Below are 21,221 nucleotides of genomic sequence, written 5' to 3' on the forward strand. Positions count from 1 at the left end.
CATCACATTATGTCTGCCTCGCAGCTCCTCAACACCACTTTTGGTTTCGACAAAAAAATAAGTACCACAGTTTGAGTCTAAGATTAACAGTCCTGTAATAAATCAAAGATGTTTTTTTATAGAGGCGTGGGGAATATATAAAACACTAAAATGTAGTATAACGCCAAGGTAAAAAAAGAAACAACAAATTGTACAAAACACCTAATTATTTTTTTTAGACAAGAGTAATTAGTAATTTACTAGCAAATCAATACTTATTAGAAACATATTGAACCAAAAAGGTTAGCCTGAGGAAGACACTATGTTCATCATGGAAAAAACAGCAAAAGAAGACATTAAATGGCTTAATTCCCATTATACTATTCTGCATTAAGCCATTTTCTGAATAACATGCCACTGTTAATGATTTGCTCCACTTCAGTGTGTTGTCATATAATCAGTAAAATGCCTGATGTCCATTGAGGTTGCAATTAAAGATAATAGAGTTAACTAAGCTGCCTATAAAGAAACATTCACAATCAACATAAATTACTACCCCAATAAGGCATTGTTGTTGTATGTAGAAACACGACACACTGTGATGTCTGGTAGAGGCAATGGAGCAGTTTTGGAACACAACTATGTTATTAATGTTGAATGTAATTTTTCCTGTTATTTCCCAGTTATTCAAGCTGAAATCCTGAACTGAGCAATTACATCCAAAGTACCTGTTACGAGTATTCAGTGAAGGACATTAGAAGGGGAAACATTCATTCTGAGCCAAGTTCCATTTGGTCAAGCTACCAGTCTTAATTTATGTGTGTTTGCTTTATATTTATTGTTTTGGTTTTGTTGAGGGGGGGGGGGGGTTCTTTTTTGTCTTTTGGAACATCAGAAATGCAGGGCATAAGTTCAGCTGATATAGCCACTGGATTGAATGATTTACCCACACTCAATAGGGACTGAGAAACCAACTTGCTAGAGTGTCCTTCATCAGAAAGTGTCGGAAAAGCACCCTTATGCATCGTATTATTTGATCATTGTTGTGAGTGTTCCGTTTAATTTGTTATAACTCCCTCTTCATAAACCGTTATTCTTTCAGCTTTGCTAAAAGCTCTCTTTATTTAATTTCATTTCCTAGCATGCCCTTGAGTGAAGCACAGTGCTTATCTAACTCCACCAAGCTGTTTAATCATCTCATTTTGTTTTTCCCACTTTGAGTCACAGACTGAGCTACTGACCCTTTTTGCTTCAAGGGCAATGATATCAGCCATGACCAAAGCACTTTAAAGCTGTAAATTGTAACAATTCCTTTCATTTAGGGATGCAAGTCTTCAAAAGACAAATGAATTGGTTGCTGGAAAGCGAAAAATAAAGATTCAAGCCTAAAATAGATGTGTCCCACTACCCAAAACAATTATAAGTTAAGTTAAGGTAAACTTCAATGTCCCCAGTGGTGAATTTGATATACAGATCGAAGTCTGTTTGGATGCAAAACATAAACTATGTAGTTAAGCAAAAGATAATACCCCTGTGGATTTAGCCTCAAAGCAATCATAATTTTATCAAAATGTGGTAATAATAAAAGTATGGACTGGCCAAACCAGGGACCGTATTTGAGTCTGACACATAATCTTTGGATGAAGCTAAAGATTAGGATGATGACAAGGAGGTATTCCAACTTCAAAGACTGGGAGCTCATCAAGGATGAACAATTAAGATACCAATTCAAAAAGGTGCTTAGTGGTTATAAGAAAGGTATGACTGCTACAATGCTAATAAAGGTTTTGCTATTATTAATTGAATAGGGTATGAATAATTTTTGACATATGTTCTTGTAAAAATGTAAATAAAACGGATACAGCCATTTTTTGTTAGATTTTCTACTTTTTACATTATCTTTGGTGAAACAGCTGTCTTATTTCCTGCCAGAAATAAGCTTCTTGGTTAAAAATAAATTATTCTGCCAGGGTTATGGAAAATTTTGGGCTTAACTGTATCTGCTATGTTTTTGTATCTGATAAGACATACTGTCTGTAAATCAAAGTGCTGGAGACATTGGAGATTTGCTTTATCATGCCATACACCATACCATATAATTATTCTGGGCAAGGGGCACATTTGTTTCAGTCTTGAATAAATCTTCTTTTTTCTACTTCCCGGCAACCAATTCCTTTGTCTTTTAAAAGTGTATGTCACTAAATGAAAGTCCAGCTTGCATCCCTCCAGCTGGACTATGAGTCCAAAAAGCACCATAAGCGCTACAATGGAATACATGATTATTCCATATATTAATATTCCCAAGACATACAAATACATCTTGGAATATTTATGTGCTTGTTCAGAATAAATCCTAAATCAAATAGAGAATCTATGGCAAGGGTTTTCAAATTGTTTTTTTGTTTTTTTTTTACATATCTGGCATAGTTTAAGCTTTTTTTAGAAGAACAATGTTTAAATTTGTTAGTCATCTTCCTTATATTTGACACTCGTACACTATTTTTTTGTTGCTCTATCACATGTTTAAGAAAACTAAGTTTAATGTCTCTGATTTTTTTTTTTTTTTTTGCAAAGTCATTGTGTATAAGAAAACAAAGGAGATACAGATGCACATTACTCTTTATCTAAATGCAGCTACTATGGAAACAGAAAAGAGTTTTCGATCCTGGCAATCAGTGTAACTGAGAAGCTGTCACGTACATAAATCTACAGTTCAAAAATGCCTTTGCTTACTAAGGAAAAAACAGAGGAGAGATTTCCTTTGTGCAAGGGTGTGTAAACTTATGTAACCCTTCTACATTACCAACAGAAAGCTTTCTATCTGAATATGAAATCATCGTTACTGCAACTACGTGGAGTTTGTCCACGTTTGTCCCTTCACTACTTTTTCTGTTTATAGTGTAACTAAAATATGTTTGTGATTTTTCAGACTAGAGTCCCCAACTCGGACCCTGACGCTAGAAGCTCCCAGGGGGGTAGAGGTCAGTGCTGGAGTGGGAGACTTCACAGCTTCCTGTAGGAAAGACCTCCTCTTGCAGTCTTCAGATGGAGAGGTCAGTTTGTGTTTATATTTATTTTGTATTTATGTAGGGTTAATAAGATCATAAGAAAACTCTATAACTCAGACGCTCATCATAACAGCAATGTTGAAGTGGAAAATATAGAAAAAAATGAAATGTTGTGCTACCGTGTGTGTGGGCTGTAGATTTTGTTGCACTCTATTGTAGTGGGCCAGCTTCATTAAAGTACCTTATTAAGCTAATGAGCGTTATCAATCCAAGTGACCTTGTCCTCCTTTCCTCCCCTCCTCCTCTCATCACTACTTTCTTGCTCTCTTCAATTTGGGAGAAGTGACTTCATTAAAGCTGGTTTGATGAGGTTCCCTGTCAGTTGTTGCTGGTGTGTGTGTGTGTGTGTGTGTGTGTGTGTGTGTGTGTGTGTCATTGTTAGCCTGTTATCTCACTGTCAAGCTCGTCGCATAGCAGCCTGCCACTTTTTGTGAGCAACAAAACACACTTTGCCATTATCCCTATGCGTGTTTATAAGTGTGTGAGTGTATGTGTGTGTCAGCCTGCCATATTGCATGTCCACTGGAGCATAGTGTGTCATTAACTTAGTAATTAACAGAAGAATGACCCCCCTCGAGTTGCACGCACTGTCATTGTCAGTCACACACAAACTGTTTTTTTTAAGTCTAACCCCCCCCCCCCCCCCCCCATTCTTATACACAGTAATGCAGGAGTGTAATACATTCAAGCCTTCACACATCTGTCAGTCCATCCATCCATGAGATGTTGCAAAGCCAGCTGTAAGATATACTCTCAATGAGTTGCCTCAAGACCTCGTTCCAGTGCAACATGCTCAACATGTTTTTGTTGCAGAATTTCCTTTGGGTATCCTCTATGTGTTCTTTATTTTGTAAAAAAATGTTCTTTGTTATATTAGAAAATATTGAAAAATACACTACCTGTGAATAGTTTGGACTCAACTTCTCATTCAATGGTTTGTCTTTATCTTTATTATAACATCTGGGAACTCCTTCAAGACAGTTGGAAAACCATTTCTGGTGACTAAACTGAAATCGTAAGTCACCTGAAGTGTCACTTCATCGAGAGAATGTCAAGAATGACCAAAGCAGTAAACAAAACAAAGGTGGTGGTGGTGGTGTGGTATTTAGAAAAAAGCTAAAGTATACAAGACGTTTTGAGTTATTTCACAATTTTATGTTTGATACATAATTCTATTTAATTGTGAGTCGTAGTTTTGATGTCTTCCCTATGAAGTAGTAATTCAGGAAGTGATAAAAAATAAGGAAAAGCCATTCAATGACAAAGGTAAGTCCAAACTTTTGATTGGTAGTATACATGATTTTTCCATTTTTATACAGAAAAAATAAATATGCAAGAACAAAAAGAGTATTTTTTTAAACTTTGAAAAGCACAGTTTTTAAAAGCAGCACAGCAATGGTTGAAAGGTGTCTTGATGGATGTGTTTGTCGATCCTGCAGATGGTCATGCAGTGGCTTTGACAAGAGTCCAACTAAAAGCCTTCATTGTTCCATGGCCTTGTTTTCATACAACTGGTAGTTTCTGGAGACTAAAATAATGATATTGATGAGAATATACCACACAATATACCAATGGACCGTCCAGCTGTCCCTCCAGTTTTGTTAAGCCACACAGCCTTATCCAATCCCAGTCTTCATTGTTGTTCCTTATGAAGATTTCCTCAATGATGTAGTGTATATACTGTAGATACACTGTTTACACTGTTCAGACCCTTACCCTATGGACATACAATGTACAGAACAATACTTTTTTACATTTTTAGGAATTTTATATTTTTTTGTTTCTCTGCTATTTGACTTTAACCTGACGTAGTGGAGAAGCGACCATGAGACTGATTCAGGCAATGACGGTTTGCATCGAGGAAGCAAGCGTTAACATTGATGCTGCTATTGCTTCTGTGTTGTCCAATCTACCTAATATTGTTTCATTAAAAGAACATCAGAGAACGGCTCTGAAGGCTTTTGTTGGTGGAAACGCTGTTTTCGCCCTTCTCCCGACCGGATTTGGCAAGTTTTGTTTTCTGGGGCACGTCCGTGTATATATATATATATATATATATATATATATATATATATATATATATATATATATATATATATAACATCTACATAATCACACATCCAGTCTGATTCCCTTCTATGTGCTGATTTGTGCTATCCCGACAAGGTTTACGTTGTCAAATACAGACTTGAGCTAAAAATTACTTCTGAATGGAAATCATATAGTGCCTATTTTAGATAAAATCTGCACACAATTTGTATAACATTAATGTTCAAAGTATAATGGTGGTTGTTTTTTTTAGACCCTTCACAAATCTGTTGTTAATATCCAGGTAAAGAACATCCAAATTGTTTTTTTACTTTATGATGATTACAATGACCTTCATCTCTTTATATCTGTTGATCCATTATCTTCTTTGGTTTCTTTTCTTCTTTTTTTGCATCATCTCCTCCCCACTGATAGAGAACAATAGCATGAAGCACACGCTAACTAGAGTTGTGTTTTGGGCCTGCAACAAGGCCTAATATCATGAAAGGGTTGAAACAATTAAGGATTTATGGTGCTCTGCTTCTCAACCTCTGCTCCATTTTCTACAGTGCTCTTCAGTCAGACACAAAAAAAAAAACTTCGATCACCAAGGCACAGCTTCATAAATGCCATGGAAGCCTTATCAGCATGGGTAAATGTATTCCCAAAGTCTCAAATTACTCACATAAAGAAACACAAATTAGAAAAATTAGAAAAGTTCATGGCTATTGGCATGCAGTGTCTATTTTTTTATGGGAAAGTTTAAAGGTGTGGCGGAAAAACAGGAACATTCTACTGATTTCTCTATGCCAAATGTTTTTTTTTTCTATTTTGTTCTGCTGTACTGATACCTGAGTACTTTTACTTGTACTCTGCCTCACTTTTCAAGCCCTCTTTTGGAGTTTTTGCAAGTCTTCCTTATTTTCCTTATTAAAAAACACTTTTTCCCACTACCAAGATCTGCATTTGGGTCCCCCTTCAACCACAATATGACAAAGGAGATGCCAAGGCCAAAAGAAGATCCTTTGGCACCTCTGTCATCATGATTCCTAAAGTGGTTATTGATATTTGTTCACCTTATTATAAGGTGTGCTCTAACCTAAAACACCTAGGTTTCACTTTGGATCAAACTATGAACCTTGATGAGCATATTAAAACGATCTCCCGCTTGTTTTTTTACACCGCAGAAATAGTGCCAAACTCAGAACTATGATATCCCATTCCGAGCTGGAAATTATCATTAACACCTTTGTTTCATGTAACTTCTTTATTATTGTAATTCTCTGTTTATGGGTCATAACAAAGTATCTATTGACCATTTCAGCTAGTCCAGAACATTGCTGCAGGGCTACTGATAAAATCTGATTAATTCTGCCACATAACTCCTGTCTTGGTGTCCTGACACGGTCCTACAAGTAAGTTGCATCATTCTGTGTAAAGACATCAATGTTTTTATATAGAGCCTTGCGTGGTCAGGCACATTTATATCTGTCTGACTTGCTTCACTGGCTTTGTCCCTGAGATTAGCTGATAAGGGTTTACTAGTTGTTCATCATACTAGATTTAAAGCGAAAAAGGGCACAGAGCGGTTGAATCTTCAACATCAAGATGGTGGAATACATTTCCACAGTGTGTATGAGCTGCAACCACTTCTGATATTTTTAAGGGACAGCTTAAAATATATCTGTTTTCACAGGCATTTCACAACTAAATGTATGGCACTTTCTTTTAATGATTGTATTTGTTTACAGTGTTTATAGGTATGCTGTATATGTGTATGAATTTTAACTTGCACAGCTCTACGTGAGTCTCCTCTGTGAGAAGTGTCACATAAATAAACTGTACTTACTTGTTAACAAAGGCTTTTCTGGGTAGGTTAAAAGTGATAAAAAACTAGTGTATTCTAAACAAAAATTGTTTATCAAGCTGAGTGATTTAAAAATGTCATATTTACCTTGCATATAAAAGGAACATAAAAAGTGACTTTAAAATCTGGTCATAGAGGCAGAACCATAATGCTGCGGTATGATGATGAAATATCACAATATTATGCCACTTTAAACACAAGTAATTTCTTTCCAAGTGCTTGAAGCTGGGTCTGGGTCTAGTCTTGAGATAATGCTGTATTTTTAAGCCATTTATACACACTATATGATGTGATGTCTTTCATGGTTTCCTCAACATGTAGCTTATTTAAAATGGTTCATTTAGGAAAAATGTTTTGTTCTTGTACATGAAAAAGACCCATTTGTCACCTAGGTGACACATTCAAGTCTCTCTCACCTTTTCTGATTTTTATGTAAAATGCTTCAATGGTGTGTGACATGTTTCAGCATTCTTTAGACATTCTTGTGATGTTTTTTTTGTTTGTTTGTTTCTTTCTTTTGTCCCTGCTTATTGTAATACATATTAATAAGAAAAAGCTTAGTACATATAATTTGGTAAATTTGGCCTTGTTTTACACAATGCAACCTCCTGAAATTAGTAACGTTATCAGGTAACAAATGATTGACTACCCGGCCAACAGTTAAGATAACCTAAATCTCATCAATGGGAATTTACTGGGAAAAAAATCATAATGGGACACTGTTTTCATTACAGAAAGCCCTTGCAAGTATAACTTGGCAATAATACTTAGTTTCATGCAGTAGTTTCCCATGTTATTGTGCCTTTTTTGGTTTAAAGATCCGTTTATTTGTATATTTCAAAGCAAAAAACAAAACAAAAAACAAATGTGAAATCATAAGAGGACATCAAACACAAGAGAGCTTCAAAACAAATAAAAGTAATGACGGTTGCTTATTGTCACATGCAGAATATTAAGCATTCCCTGCAGTCCATCTTTTAGAAATGAACAAAGGGCTCACACTGACAGATTTTTATTCTGGTTGACCAGATGGAAAGCTTGGCATCGTCAAATGTAAAAAGTTCATAAATGAACACGTAGCCTACTTCTCTTTGTTAGTCTCCATTAGGGGTTCAGATAGAAAAGGAAACTAACAACACAGTGAAATCAGGGTTTTAATTTAGCTTTGAAAATAAGATAAATGACCCAATGACACTGTATTGATTAAAATATACATTCCTCTTCCTCACCAGGATCTAGATGTGCTCTTTTATATCCGTTATTTCCAGTAATCTCATGCCCCACTGTCGGTCTGCTTTTTAATGGACAGTTTGAAAAATAATTATTTCCCCTCAGTCTGTTTGAGACCTACTCACAATCTTAGTACAGTTGTTTGATATTTAAACAAGTGAATAAGTGATGGTACATATTCATAAAGTATTCATTCCCCTTGAGCTCTTTTCAAATGTAGACCTATTACAATCACAAATTACATTACATTTCACGTACATAGAACGGAATAGAAATAGCCTCCATTGTTCGACAGAAAAACAAGGAGCAGGGAAATCAGAAAAGAGACATACTGAACAGTTATTAAAAATAGAATGATCAGATTGAATGAATGTGCAACTAAGTAAAGTTATTTAAAAATAAAATAAAAAGAAATAAAAAAATACATAAGCCAACTACACCACAGAAGATGGCTGGTGCCACCTCAGAGGCAAAAACAGCCTTCAGGCGCGCCCTCTACACTCATTTAGTCTCTGACCCCTTCTATAAAGACCATCAGTGTGGTGATTCCAGACTCCAGTTCAGTTTATTGTTCAGGTGAACACCCAGGTTTCTGACAACAGTCCACTATCTCAGTGTCAGCTCTGTTGATGTTCACCAGAGTTGGGGTGGTGGGCATCTGCATGTGGAAATCCACCACCAGCTCCTGAGTTATCACTGCGTTCATCAGGAGATTATTGTTCTGCTGGCACCAGTCATCCTCATTTTTGATGATGCTGACTAAGGCAAGATAGTTACATTTGTAGATGATGACAATTGTCCATGTGGGGCCCCTGTACATCAGACCAGCCAGTGAAGGACACAGCCCTGTGTCCTCACATACTATAGGTAGCCAGTGAGGCAATCCATTAGCCACTGTCTGGGACATGTGGTGGTCCACTCCTGACAGCTCCAGCTTTCCCCTCAGAAGTCCAGGCTAGATGGCGTTAAAAGTACTGAAACCAAATAGATTGATCCTCACAATGCAACAAGGCATTCTTTGTAACTTGGTGCAGGAGGTCGATGATGGTATCATCCACACTGACGCCAGGCTGTTAGGCAAATCCAATGAAGACCTCACCATGGGGTGGGAATGGTTGAGGCAACCTCTCTATAGTCTTCATCAGATGCGAGGTCAGTGCTACCTGCCGGTATCTGCTGAGGTCCTTCGGATACGTGGTCTTCAGCACTGGTACCCCACAAGAGGTCTTCCACATCTGAGTTGTTTTTCTCAGCTCCAGTCTTATGTTGAACATGCATCCCATGATGTCACACAGTTGATCTGCACAGCACCTTAAGAGCCTGGAGCCTTTTGCATCTTGATCTTTCACAGTTTGCTGCAACACTCAAGTGGTGAAAGGGAGAGGATAGTGGTGGGGTAGGGGGCTGAGGGATGGAGTCCTCTAAAGCATAGGTGGGTGATGCTTGAGAGTGGACAGGTGTTAAATTCTTGGAATAAAAGCAATTGTCAAAAATAAGAGGGGTTGCACCAAAGAAGACCCCACACCCTCCCCACCCACACCAAGAAAAAAGTAGAACAAAAACATTTGCAGCCTCAGCTGAGATCTGCCCTTTGATTTTAAAGCCAAATTTGGCCTATTTTAAAATAAGCAGTTAAGAAATAGGATAATGTGTAAAAATGTTACAAGTCCTTATTTTATGTCAATGGCATTTGAGTTATTAAACATGTATAGACATCTCTTTGCATGCTGCTGGATTTTATTCTGTTTATTCTATTAGCATGGTGTTGCCACCACCATGTTTGGCAAACTGTAAACATTCACTTTATGTTATTGGTAAGAAAGAGTGCTCTTTTCTACAATGATAGTTTTGACAAAGTTGCACAACTTTATACATTTATGTGAAACAAGTAAGTTATTGTGTCCATAAATATGGCAGATGTATACAGTGATTTTTTTATTGTCATTCAGCCAGCTTTGCTAAAATAAAGTTTAGGAGTTTAAAAATTCATTGAAAAAACAATGGGTCCTCATGTAACCTCTTGACTAGAGCCTCAGCGGGGACATAACTAAAATCAAAAAATCCTCCGTGCAAAGTAGAAATGCAAAAAAATGAAGGTCCACTTCCACAGATTGTTTTGAATGTATTTTGATACAGCAGTAGATGTTGCTACATGCACAAACAAGCAATAAATAAATACATTGCAATAGACTGCAAATGTCTACATTTCCGAGTTTAGACCACACCTGTTAAATACAAGTACTAATAATAAGAACTAGACTGTTTCCTCCAAAAAAGAGAGAGAAAACCACACCTTATCAAAATAGCATTCCTTTTCATCTATTCTCATACACGCTTCATTCGACTGCTGACAGCGTCAAATAATCCGAGGACAGCGGATGAAGGCTGGATAGAAGGAGGATCAGATTAGTGGGAGGTGGAGAAGGATGGCAGAAAATAGATGTTTTTGTTGATTTTGCAGGAGAAAATAAAGGAACACAGGACAGCAAAGCTTAAACCCAAATCAATGTTGTCAGCAGCTGGCACTTAAGAAGGGACCATTAAAGTTTAAAAAGTTTGGAAAGCAGCGGTGGAATTAGGGCCAAATGGGTTAGAGGTAGGCTAGCCCTGGCTTCCATTAAAATCAAAGCCAACCAGAGCTGACAGATCCTCTCAGGCTTTTTTTTTTCATTATTATCCTCTCTCTCTCTTTCTCTCTCTCTCTGTCTCTCTCTCTCTCTCTCTCTCTCTCTCTCTCTCTCTCTCTCTCTCTCTCTCTCTCTCTCTCTCTCTCTCTCTCTCAAACACACACAATCTGCATCTCCCAATATCTTTTTCTGCAGTCAGCTACTCTCTGGGTGCCCTCCATTCATGTAGGTTTGGCTTGTTCCCATCTTCTCCATGACCCAGAAATTGCTCTCACTTTACCGTCATTGAGGATGTGTCTTTTCAATAAATATATTGCAGACGGCACGAGTAGCAAGTAAGTTCCTGTGGGAGATTTAAGCAAGGAAAATCCAGGGGTCACATGTACAGATGGTGTCTTACTTGATTGTATTTGGCAAAAAGAAATAAATATAAATATATAAAACCAAGAACACTAATCTTGAGAAAGGCATGAAGGCCAGAACAAAGGTAACTTTAATAAAATGCATACAGATTTGCAGTGAACTTGTCCCCATCAAAACTTAATTTTTTGTTGCATGGATAATTACACTAAAAGGAAATAATAGTGCAAAAAAGGGGAGAGACAGCAGGCTCAATTTGCGGCAGCTACTAGTGGCACTTCCTGTGGCAGATCCAGCTACTAGTGCCACAGGAAGTGTAACAAGTGTTACATTTTCAGTTTTAACCCACTAACTGAACGATAATGTAACGACACCAAAGTAAAACATCTTCATTTCCACTCCTAATAGGTTGGAAATGAGGTGTAGTTGGCTGGATTGATTCTTTCAGCTGAATGCGCTCCTGACGCAAGGGAATACCAATTCTGGCGGGGATAAGTGATAAGTCGTTTGGCACGACACCTGTCTATCCTAGCGCAGTTGGTCTTGGCGACATCACAGTAAATTTGGCAAAAGACTGGGCTATTTCTGCCCTACGATAGACAGCCGACCTGTCCAGGTGTACCCCGCCTCTCACCCATTGACAGCTGGAGATCGGCACCGGCACTCCTCGCGAACCCAGCAGGGATAAGCGTATCGGAAAATGAATGGATGGATGGATGGATGGCACCCAATGGCCACGGACCTCCAAAGTGTGCCAGCGTGTTTTCACGTGATGTTTTTATATCACCACATTTGTTTTTCTTATCACGAGTCAAACCACTCATACAGTCACCTTATAACTTTATTAAATAGTTTAAAAATGTTTATTAAATGATGTGAATTTCGCACCTGTTTAATTGAAAGTAAATATAGAATAGGTATTAAATACCCGCAAAATCAAAGCATTTGCCCGTAAACAGCAGCAGAAGTGCGGCAGGCGGCCTGCCGACTTAGCGACACCTTGTGGCAGCTGCATGCCAGAGAACCTGCCATTAGTTACAGCAGCTAGACCACTGGCCTTGTGACACCTTGTGGCAGGCAGCTGGCCAAAGTTCCACAAGCTTTTATTGGAAATAATATCAATAAAACGTCATTATTTGGAGGTAGTTATAGACTTACAGGCATCTATAACAAATGCCCACACACTAACAGGAATGCGGCAACAGCCGTGACATCTTCTATGCAGTCGCATGCCAGTGAAAGTGCCACTGGAAGTGCCACTACTAGGTGTCGCTGCCACCGGAAGTGCCACTAGTAGGTGTCGCTGCCACCGGAAGTGCCACTAGTAGCTGGAGCTGCCACCGGAAGTGCCAGTATTAGATGCCGCTACCACAAATTGAGCTCGGCCCTGCTGAAAAAGGGGTGAGAATAGGACCACCAATATTCACATCAAACTAAGTTTATCTGAGTTTTCTGCCATTCGGGTCATTTCAATTGTCTTATCTTGGGCATAAAGGATTTTCAAAAATGTTTTAGGTTCATCTGTAAATCTTTAATCTTTTGTGACTTAGTTTGCTGAACCTAGACACCATTCATTTTGTTAAGTCCAAGGAAAATATGCCTTCTTGAAGCTGAAATGAAGAGTCAGCATTTTCTAAAATTAAACAAGTCCCACACATTGATGCAAAGTCACAAAAGAATATAGAAGCTGCAGGATTCAAAGGACACACGCTGCTTATTTTTACCTACAAAACCGACAGCAAGGACAATCAACATTATTCCATCAAGGGAATTTCAATCCGATGTGTCAATGTAAATAAACATTTTATTTATTATGCACATTTAACATACAGTTAACCAAAGTGCTTCACATAAGGATCAGTACAGAAAAGGCAACGTAGACAAACACAAATGCAATCGTGTGCATATGTACAATCTTTTTTTCCAAATAAAAACAGCTCTGCCTCTGTTACAAATGATGTGCAGCCATAGAAGCAGAAATGTAATTTCTGTATTCAGTTTTAAATTAGTTTTTGTTTAATTTCTTTACACAGCAAAAGGCCAAAAAAAAACCTAAATGTGCCAAATCTCCATTGAGTTGACATGTAGAATATCCCAAATGATCAAGTAAAAGGCAGTTGGATGTAGCTTGTCTCTTGATTACATTTTATCTCTCATCCAAAAGACTTCTTCAGTTATAAAACAACAGGCTTATATGTTTAAATCACACTGATCAGGCCTTTAAGCTCACATGTCCCAAACTGGGCATTGCTGTAAACCCACATGGGTAGTGGAATAAAGGCTGCACTCTAGGTATTACAAAGGTGAATCTTGTCTTACCTACATATGTGCAACTTCAGTGCACATAAATTATTAGCATCTGCTTACTTCATTTGGGTGCTGAGTTCTATGAAGGAAAATCAGATTAATTACAGGAAGTTTTCACAAAGTTAGGATACATTCAAGTTTTGTTGTTTGTTGACACAGTCCTGGGGTTTATTAAAATGTCATAGCCTGGAGGTGTTACAGGGTGCTATACAGGGACTAGCTTATTTTCTCCTACTGCTTGTTTTTTTACCTGCGGGTAAGGCAAGAATAACGAGTAAATAAAAATGTTGGCAGAAAGCAACTCCCTGTCGTATGGGCCAGTGGTGATACATAAACATAGAACATACAAATCACACAAAACACTGCAATTTGAGCTGAAGAATAATTGCATACAATATTATAAGAGTACAGCAAAAAACACAATTATCAATAGAAAGATCCCCAAATGTATATATGCTTGGCCAACACAAAAATATGAACTATGGTGAACTCAAAACGCACTTCACCAGCTGCCCCTTCTTTTTCAGTCTCCAGAGGTTTTCTGTTTACTTCTAAAGCTTGTTTTCATCATTCAGCTCCACTTAAGAGACGGCATCTATGTGTGTTTATGAGAGAGATAACAGATTAGCAGATACCTGCCAATGACTTAGAGATGTGGACACTTTTAAAAAGGTGTGATTCATGTCACAAAAGTTATTAGCCTATACTTCACACTACCAGAGATGGCTGGGAGTGTGAAGTAAATGTTATATTCACGTAATAATCTGTGTCCCGATTATTATGTCACATTCAGCGAGCACTGCCCCTCTCCAAGCAACACTAGCCAAGCCCAGCTCCTCACCTAGCAACCTAAGTTAAGTCAAACTGTAACACCAACATTTAACATAGTACTTTTAGGTCACATCGTACATTGAAGTTATAATTATTATTTGGGGGATAAAATTACATATACAACGTTACATTGGCATCAATACATGCCAACAAATGTGTATATAATTCCCTTACACTAAACTTCAGCTGAAAAGACACAGACAACTAGCGGTTTGTATTATGCTAAATTGCACTGAAAATCCCATAAGGACACTAGTGGTATTAGCGCCACCTACACCTCATATGCATTACAAGAACAACAAACTGTACAGGATGGGCTTGATTTCGCAAAAATGGAAAAGTGGGGGCATTCGATGGTCCGATAATTTGAGGTAAACGGAAGATGGGTTGATGACGGAGTCAATTCTCAAGGGACCTAAGAACCTGGGTGCCAACTTCCTGGAGTACACCTTGCGGGGAAAATCTTGACAGACAGCCACACTTCTTGGCCAGGCTGGTAGGCAGGAGCTGTAGTCCTCTTCCTGTCTGTATTTTTTGTTCTGAGTCCAAAACTCTCTTGTATCCTTTGAGATGGCTTTTGACTGAGGGCAGGATGGCTTCCGGGAAGGTTGATGGCAGCAGAGACGATTGGTTGTATTCCAGGGAGGCTTTAATTGGGGATTTTTAAGCGGCAGCAGAGATGTGATTGATGTGTGCGTACTCAACCCAGGCGAGATGTTAACTCCAGGAAGTTGGACTATGCTCGAAGAGGCAGCTTGGGTGTTCTCAAGTTCCTGGGATCTGACGGATGCTGGGATGTAGATTTGTCCCCTTCCCTGGGATCTGCTTCGTTGGCAAGACCCTGCCAGATACAACTTTCCAGGTCCCAGGAGAGGGAGCATCTTTTTTTGGACAAATACTCCTCAAAGAGTGGCTTTGGTTTGATGTTCTTGGAGCCGGGATGGTAGTTTATGGTGAAGTGGAAATGAGAGAAGAAGGGTGATCAGTGAGATTGACGGCATTGAGTCATCTAGCTGTCTGAAGACAAGCCAGGTTCTTGTGGCTACTCCAGATGAGTATGGGGAATAGCATGCCCTCCAAGCTGTAGTGCCATTGAGCCATGATGAGAAAAATAAAATCAGATTGGATTGGAAGCAACAGAAGTTTTAGACTCTCACAGACACAAAGGACCTCCCCTCTCAGCAGAATTCCATCAGTGCTATAAAACTTTGCTCCCACAGACAATCTCCCTCAGTCTTCACTTCTCCTTCCTGGGACTCTCAAGGAGAGAGAGTCCCCTCACCCCCCCACCCCCCTCTCCGCATGAGCCAGGCATGGGGCCTCATGGGACCTGAAAGACCCACGAGCTGAGTAAAAATTAGCCTCTCTGAAACTCAGTTCCTGCTGGCATCAGAGAAACTGCCAGCAGATGATTCAAACATAAGTCTCTCACTTGTGCTTAAAACAGATGCCGAAGTGAACAAATCTATCTATGCCAGCTTTGTTTTGCTTCCTCAGTGGACTCCAGACGGAGCTGATTCATGAGAATGCAGAGCTGAAAAGGCGGCACAGGAGCCACTTACCCAAGCCGAGGGTAAAATCTGCTGAAATCGCCTGCTACAACCCGTCATTCAACAAAAGCTTGTTTCAAACATAAGGTTTGCTTCATTTCGCTCTGCCATTGTCCGATGGTGTTATGACCGTTGTTACCGCATTAATATGGAATATCAATGCCGATTTTAAGGCGTTTTGTGTAACTTTAGGATTAGCCGATTCTAGCAACTGGTCGCTGCAGCGACCCCTACCTACCGGAGGAATAATCGCATTGATAAGATCAAGCGTCCCTACAGTAAAGATTTTACTGAGCAAATCATTCTTTTAAATGTTATTTACTCACATAATGTTTTGTGTAACTCGGGATTTGCATTGTAAATGGGTTGAAAATCATGCTAAATGTTGTTCTGAATTAGTGAAGCTAATTTAATCTCTCTCCATGTTGTTTAAGTCAGATCTGCAGTGAACCAGGATTCACTAAATTATTCGGATGATGATCACCACTTTTATGTTGTCTTTTGTCTTTTTGCATGTTCATTTTTATCTTCATTTTGCTTAGCAGTTTATTTAAGTGTTGCTAGCCTAGTAGAGAGGATTTATTGATTGAAATACAGTGTTAATTCACATAAACAGCATTGTATAGTGATGTTTTCTGGATGTTGATTTTATTTATTATTATTATTAAATTCTTAAACTGGAAGAGAAGTTGTCACTCACATTTATTCTATGTGTGTGCAGAGTTTGCTGTTAAAAGATGGTCAGTGCTCGTATCATCCTTTTCAACTATTGTCCTGATATCAGCTTAAGAGCTGATATCCACCGGACAATACCTAACAGACAGAGGGTTATGTATTAAACATTAGATAACTTTAAACAGTGTATAATTACACAACAAAGCAATGCCTCCATTCCTCAAAGGCAAGCTTGATGGCCAGTAACTCCTGGTCAACTTCAACGACAAACTGCTTATTGTGATCTGGATTATTGGCGATTGGCCCAGAGGTGAATCGGTCCATTAACTCCATCAGGGTTGATCAGCAGGTGGAGTCAAAAATATGTGGGTCTTGGATGAGGTGAGAGCCAACAGAGGTTAGGTGATTAGGCTGACAATCCTTGATGAAGTGTCGGTAGAAGTTTGCAAATCCCAAGAACCTTTGGAGCTGTTTATGGGTTCATCGGTACCAGTCAGTTGACCACCTCTTGGATCTTGCTGGTGTCCTTCTTCACCCGTTCACCCTCGAAGAAGTAGCTCAAGGAGGTTGTAGATGAGACCTGGAACTTACTTCTCTGCTTTGACAAACAACTGGTTATCTGGCAGCCTCTGTAGGAACAACATCACATGCTGCTAGGGGTCACTGAGGTTTTTGGAGATAATGAGTGTATCATCTAGGCAACAAACAAAGTTATGGAGAAAGCCTGACATTGTTGATGAAAATTGGAAAACTGATGGGACACTGGTGAGACCAAAAGGCATGACAAATATTCATAATGGCCTATGGGTGTCATGAAGGTAGTTTTCCATTTGTCCCCCTTTCTGATGTGTACCAGGTCATAAGCATAACTGAGATCATCTTTGAAAAATATGGATATCCCATGTACTGAATCAAATGCCAATGTGAGGAAAGGTAAAGAGTATTTACTTTTAAAAGTTATCTGACTAAGTTCACGATAGTCAATGCAGGGCCAAAGAAACTTGTCTTCCTTTGTAACAAAGAAAAACCTTGCTCCAGATTGAAGATTGTCTCCTTATACTGGTTTTAAGTGAGTCATTAATTTGAATTGTTTATTGTAAGGAAAGGTAAAAGGGGGTAGTGGAAGTGGATGGTGGTTCTGGCCAGTTGGGAAGGCTCTGGTGATGGATTGTGGAAAGTGAGAGAGGAGAAGTCAACACCAACAACAGATAGGTCGGCTAGATGGTGTGGCAGAGGTTGACTTACAGATGGATAGGTGGATGATGAACTGGAAGGAGTGAGACTGGCAGTGGTTGCAGATGGCAAACAGCGGTGTGGTTCCTTACCTGGTGGTTTATCCACAGAAGAGGCTGGACAAGCCAGGTGGTGGTTCCAGGACGCCATCAAGAGCAGAGGAGTATGGTTGAATGGAGTGCCAGGAAGGCTCGTGGCATTCGGAACAGCCATAGTACTGGATGAAGATGACTGGGGAGAGTGTTAGCAGGACTGGACAGGAACAAGGTAAATCTGAGGAAGAGAGGTACAAAGGATTAGTTGAGGGAACACAAGAAAGCAAGGAGCAAACCAGGAGCAAGGATCTGGTCAGGTACTGCTCAGGTGAGGTAATGCTCTGATGCTTTCCATCTGTCTCCAGCTGCCTTAAGCACTCCTCATAAACTGGCATGGATGGAAAACACCTGTGGATGGCATCTGCCTGTTGCACCCTGCAGGCAGAAGTTAAGAACAACAACACACCTCTACTGCACAGAACTGCATTCCTGACAGGCAGAACCCTAAAAATAACTCATTCTGAAAGGAGCTCAAAGTAGATGAAACTGGGGAGATGAAATTTCATTATCAGAGAATGATTTTGTGCAAAAAAATGTATTAACATGTTTTTCATAGCCCATAAGCCTATCGTAAATGTTTAAAAGGAAGCATAATAGGTCACCTTTAAACTGTTTGAACTATGGAGTAAAGCAGTGCCATACCTTCCTTACATGTACTACAGCTCTTGTTAATAAAAGTGTAAATACCGTACTTGGATCGCATAATACTGTGGTATTTTACCAAAGGTTTTACTAACCAAGCCTGTGCTTTTGTGAAGATTACTTTTGTCACTTCTGCTCTACTTATACATGTTTACGTGATTTTTATTCCATAGGACTACCGACGTCTGCTTATGGTGTACAGTAGTACTGACAATTTTTTTTTCTCTTTGTCCCTCCTTGTTTGGGTTTGATATACTTTGTGTCTCTTCAGCCTCTGTCATTTAGTCCATTGTCAGCTCCAATTCTAGCATCTGTCCATTCAACCAGGCTAATGGGCTGTGTAATACACTCAGATAGCTTCACCGCCACCCACCTATTTGAGTTGTTGGAGAATCTGTGTGTGTTCTGTGTGGGAGCAAGAAAAGAACAAAAAGGAAAAAAACTGGAAGAAAGGTTAGCTATGGAAAGACAGTCATGAAGGTTGAATTGTGTGGGCACAATTCTGGGTGTTTGTGTGCGCTGAAATACTTCTGTTATAGTCCTTTTGACCTCCATTATGCCTCTCTATACCTCTCTCTTTTCACTCCTCAATTCCTTCAACATCTCAGCTAAAGATTTTAAAGTCAACACTTTCTCGTCTATTTTGGGTCCTGGCAGTCCTCTAAAAAGTAGTCGTTAAGTTTTTCCTTGAGAGAAGTAGATGTGAAGATCAGAAGCGGTCTGACATATGTCGCCTAACAAACATCAAAGTTGCAAGAGTTTGTTATGATTGCTTTAAAATCACCCCTTTTCTGCTAGGGTAAGAGAACTATAATTCACTGCCAGAGTGCTTACATATTTTCTGCTTTAATAAAAAATATTCTGATCATTTTGATTTCAGCATATACGTAATACGACCAATTTTTTAATGTTTTGCTTCCAAAAGACCAGGATTTCTTGTTATCTTTTTAATGTGGCCTTTATCAATAGTTTGTATAGGTTTTCTGAAAATGTTTTAAAGTTTTTCGACTTTTTTTTCTTCTCTCTGTTCAGTTCCTGTATGGTAAATAGCTTGTACTTGTATAGCACTTTATCAAGTCCAATGATCCCAAAGTGCTTTACACTACAGTCAGTGATTCACGCACACATTCACACCCTGATGGTGGTGAGCTATGTTAGTAGCCACAGCTGCCCTGGGGCTGCCACTGGACTACCGCCAAAGTATCTTGCCCAAGGACACAACAAATGAGACGGTCGGAACAGGGGATCGAACCGGCAATTACAGGATAACCACCCTAACTCTTGCGCCACCGTTGCAATGATGTAATTATTTAAACAGTATAATTGTAGGTCAAGATTTGGAGAATAAAAAGGCAAAGTTCTGACAGAGAACTGGAAAGATGTAACGTATTTAGCTGTTCAGTTACTGTATATGACGTGTTCATATAATACTTCCTATGTGACAAACTGTGTTGTAATTACTTTCAAAAAATATTCAGTTATAGGTCAATGCTGATGTGCTTTAAAAGTAAGTTTCTATTGAGATGAATGGTCAACGATTTAAAACCACTAAAAGTAATTGTGATTAGGTTTACAAATCATGTGAAGATTACACTGGGGGCAATTGCACTGAGCAAAAACAAAAAACAACAATTTATTTGGGGAAGAATTTCATCTATAGTGCTACCTTTGCGAACAAAAACACTGGGCAGACGTTCTTGTTCGTGTTTTATAGAACTAGACTGTTTTCTCTCTAAACTCAGCCCTCACTTGCACAAATATATGACTGCATCAACATTTCCTACTTCCCCTTAGATCTGTGTTTTTGTACCCAGACTATGGTGGCCCAAATGCCCTGTGATTCGGTTGTAGCACTCTACCTCTCGGTCAAGATTTTTTGTTTGTGAATTTTCACTATTTGTGCTCAGATATTTGTAAAGCAAAAGGTTCTTGTCAAAAATCACAGCCAATAAAGTGTCAGATATGACTCCCTGACTCACCACCACCACTCTCCATCAAACTTTGATCTAAGCATGAAGGCAAGAGTAGATTTTTTTGTTGGTTTCCCTCAGTTCAGGTGGTGGGCTCAAAAACAAACCAATATGTACAGGGAGCAGCATATCTGAGATGATGACGATGATGTTTTGACTGAATGTAAGACTAACATTTTCAGACAGAAATTAAACTATATTGGTGTGTAAAAATTTTAAATGAAGAATTTTATTGTAAAATGACCCCAGTAGTTTACTTTACTGAGACCAACAAGCTTTGATGTGATAACACAAAGACATACTGCTGACAGAGTATGTTGTCACTTTACAGAAGAGATGCAAGTTACCTACAGTAATAAACATGCCAACTGATACTGGCTGCCAGCATGTACTTAAGATGATGGGAGATGGGAAGATGAAGGTCAAGTTTGGAGAAGTTCCATTAGGCTATCACTACCCGTGTCTGTGGTTTTTCTGCTTCTGCTTGTCTGTTATTAGACGCTGAAAAATAGTCAGGGTAGTGGAGGGAATTAATCATCACAAACACTCACAAAGACAGTGTACAGGAATTTGTCTATGTAACGCACAAAAAAAAAAAACTATCTGACAGATGTGGGCTCTCTGGCACCCCCTTGGCATTGAGGGAAAAGACAAACTAATTGGTTACAAAAAAAAATTAAACAGAAATTTTGTGGCTAATCAGTTTTATTGTAAAGTCCTCGAGAACAAACAACAGTTTGTCTAATTCCAGTTTCTCAT

General features: G+C 38.9%; 1 protein-coding gene across 1 annotated transcript in view; it reads left to right on the forward strand.

The window, feature by feature from the left end:
* The window catches only part of LOC105934256 (zeta-sarcoglycan), a 423,091-nt gene that overhangs the window by 391,292 nt on the left and 10,578 nt on the right, over positions 1 to 21,221 (forward strand). Inside the window, exon 7 of the mRNA XM_036134093.1 lies at positions 2,909 to 3,032. Coding sequence (XP_035989986.1) covers positions 2,909 to 3,032 — 124 coding nt within the window. The remainder of the gene's footprint in view (positions 1 to 2,908; positions 3,033 to 21,221) is intronic.

This window comes from Fundulus heteroclitus, unplaced genomic scaffold (genome assembly GCF_011125445.2).
Source record: "Fundulus heteroclitus isolate FHET01 unplaced genomic scaffold, MU-UCD_Fhet_4.1 scaffold_74, whole genome shotgun sequence".
NCBI lineage: Eukaryota > Metazoa > Chordata > Actinopteri > Cyprinodontiformes > Fundulidae > Fundulus > Fundulus heteroclitus.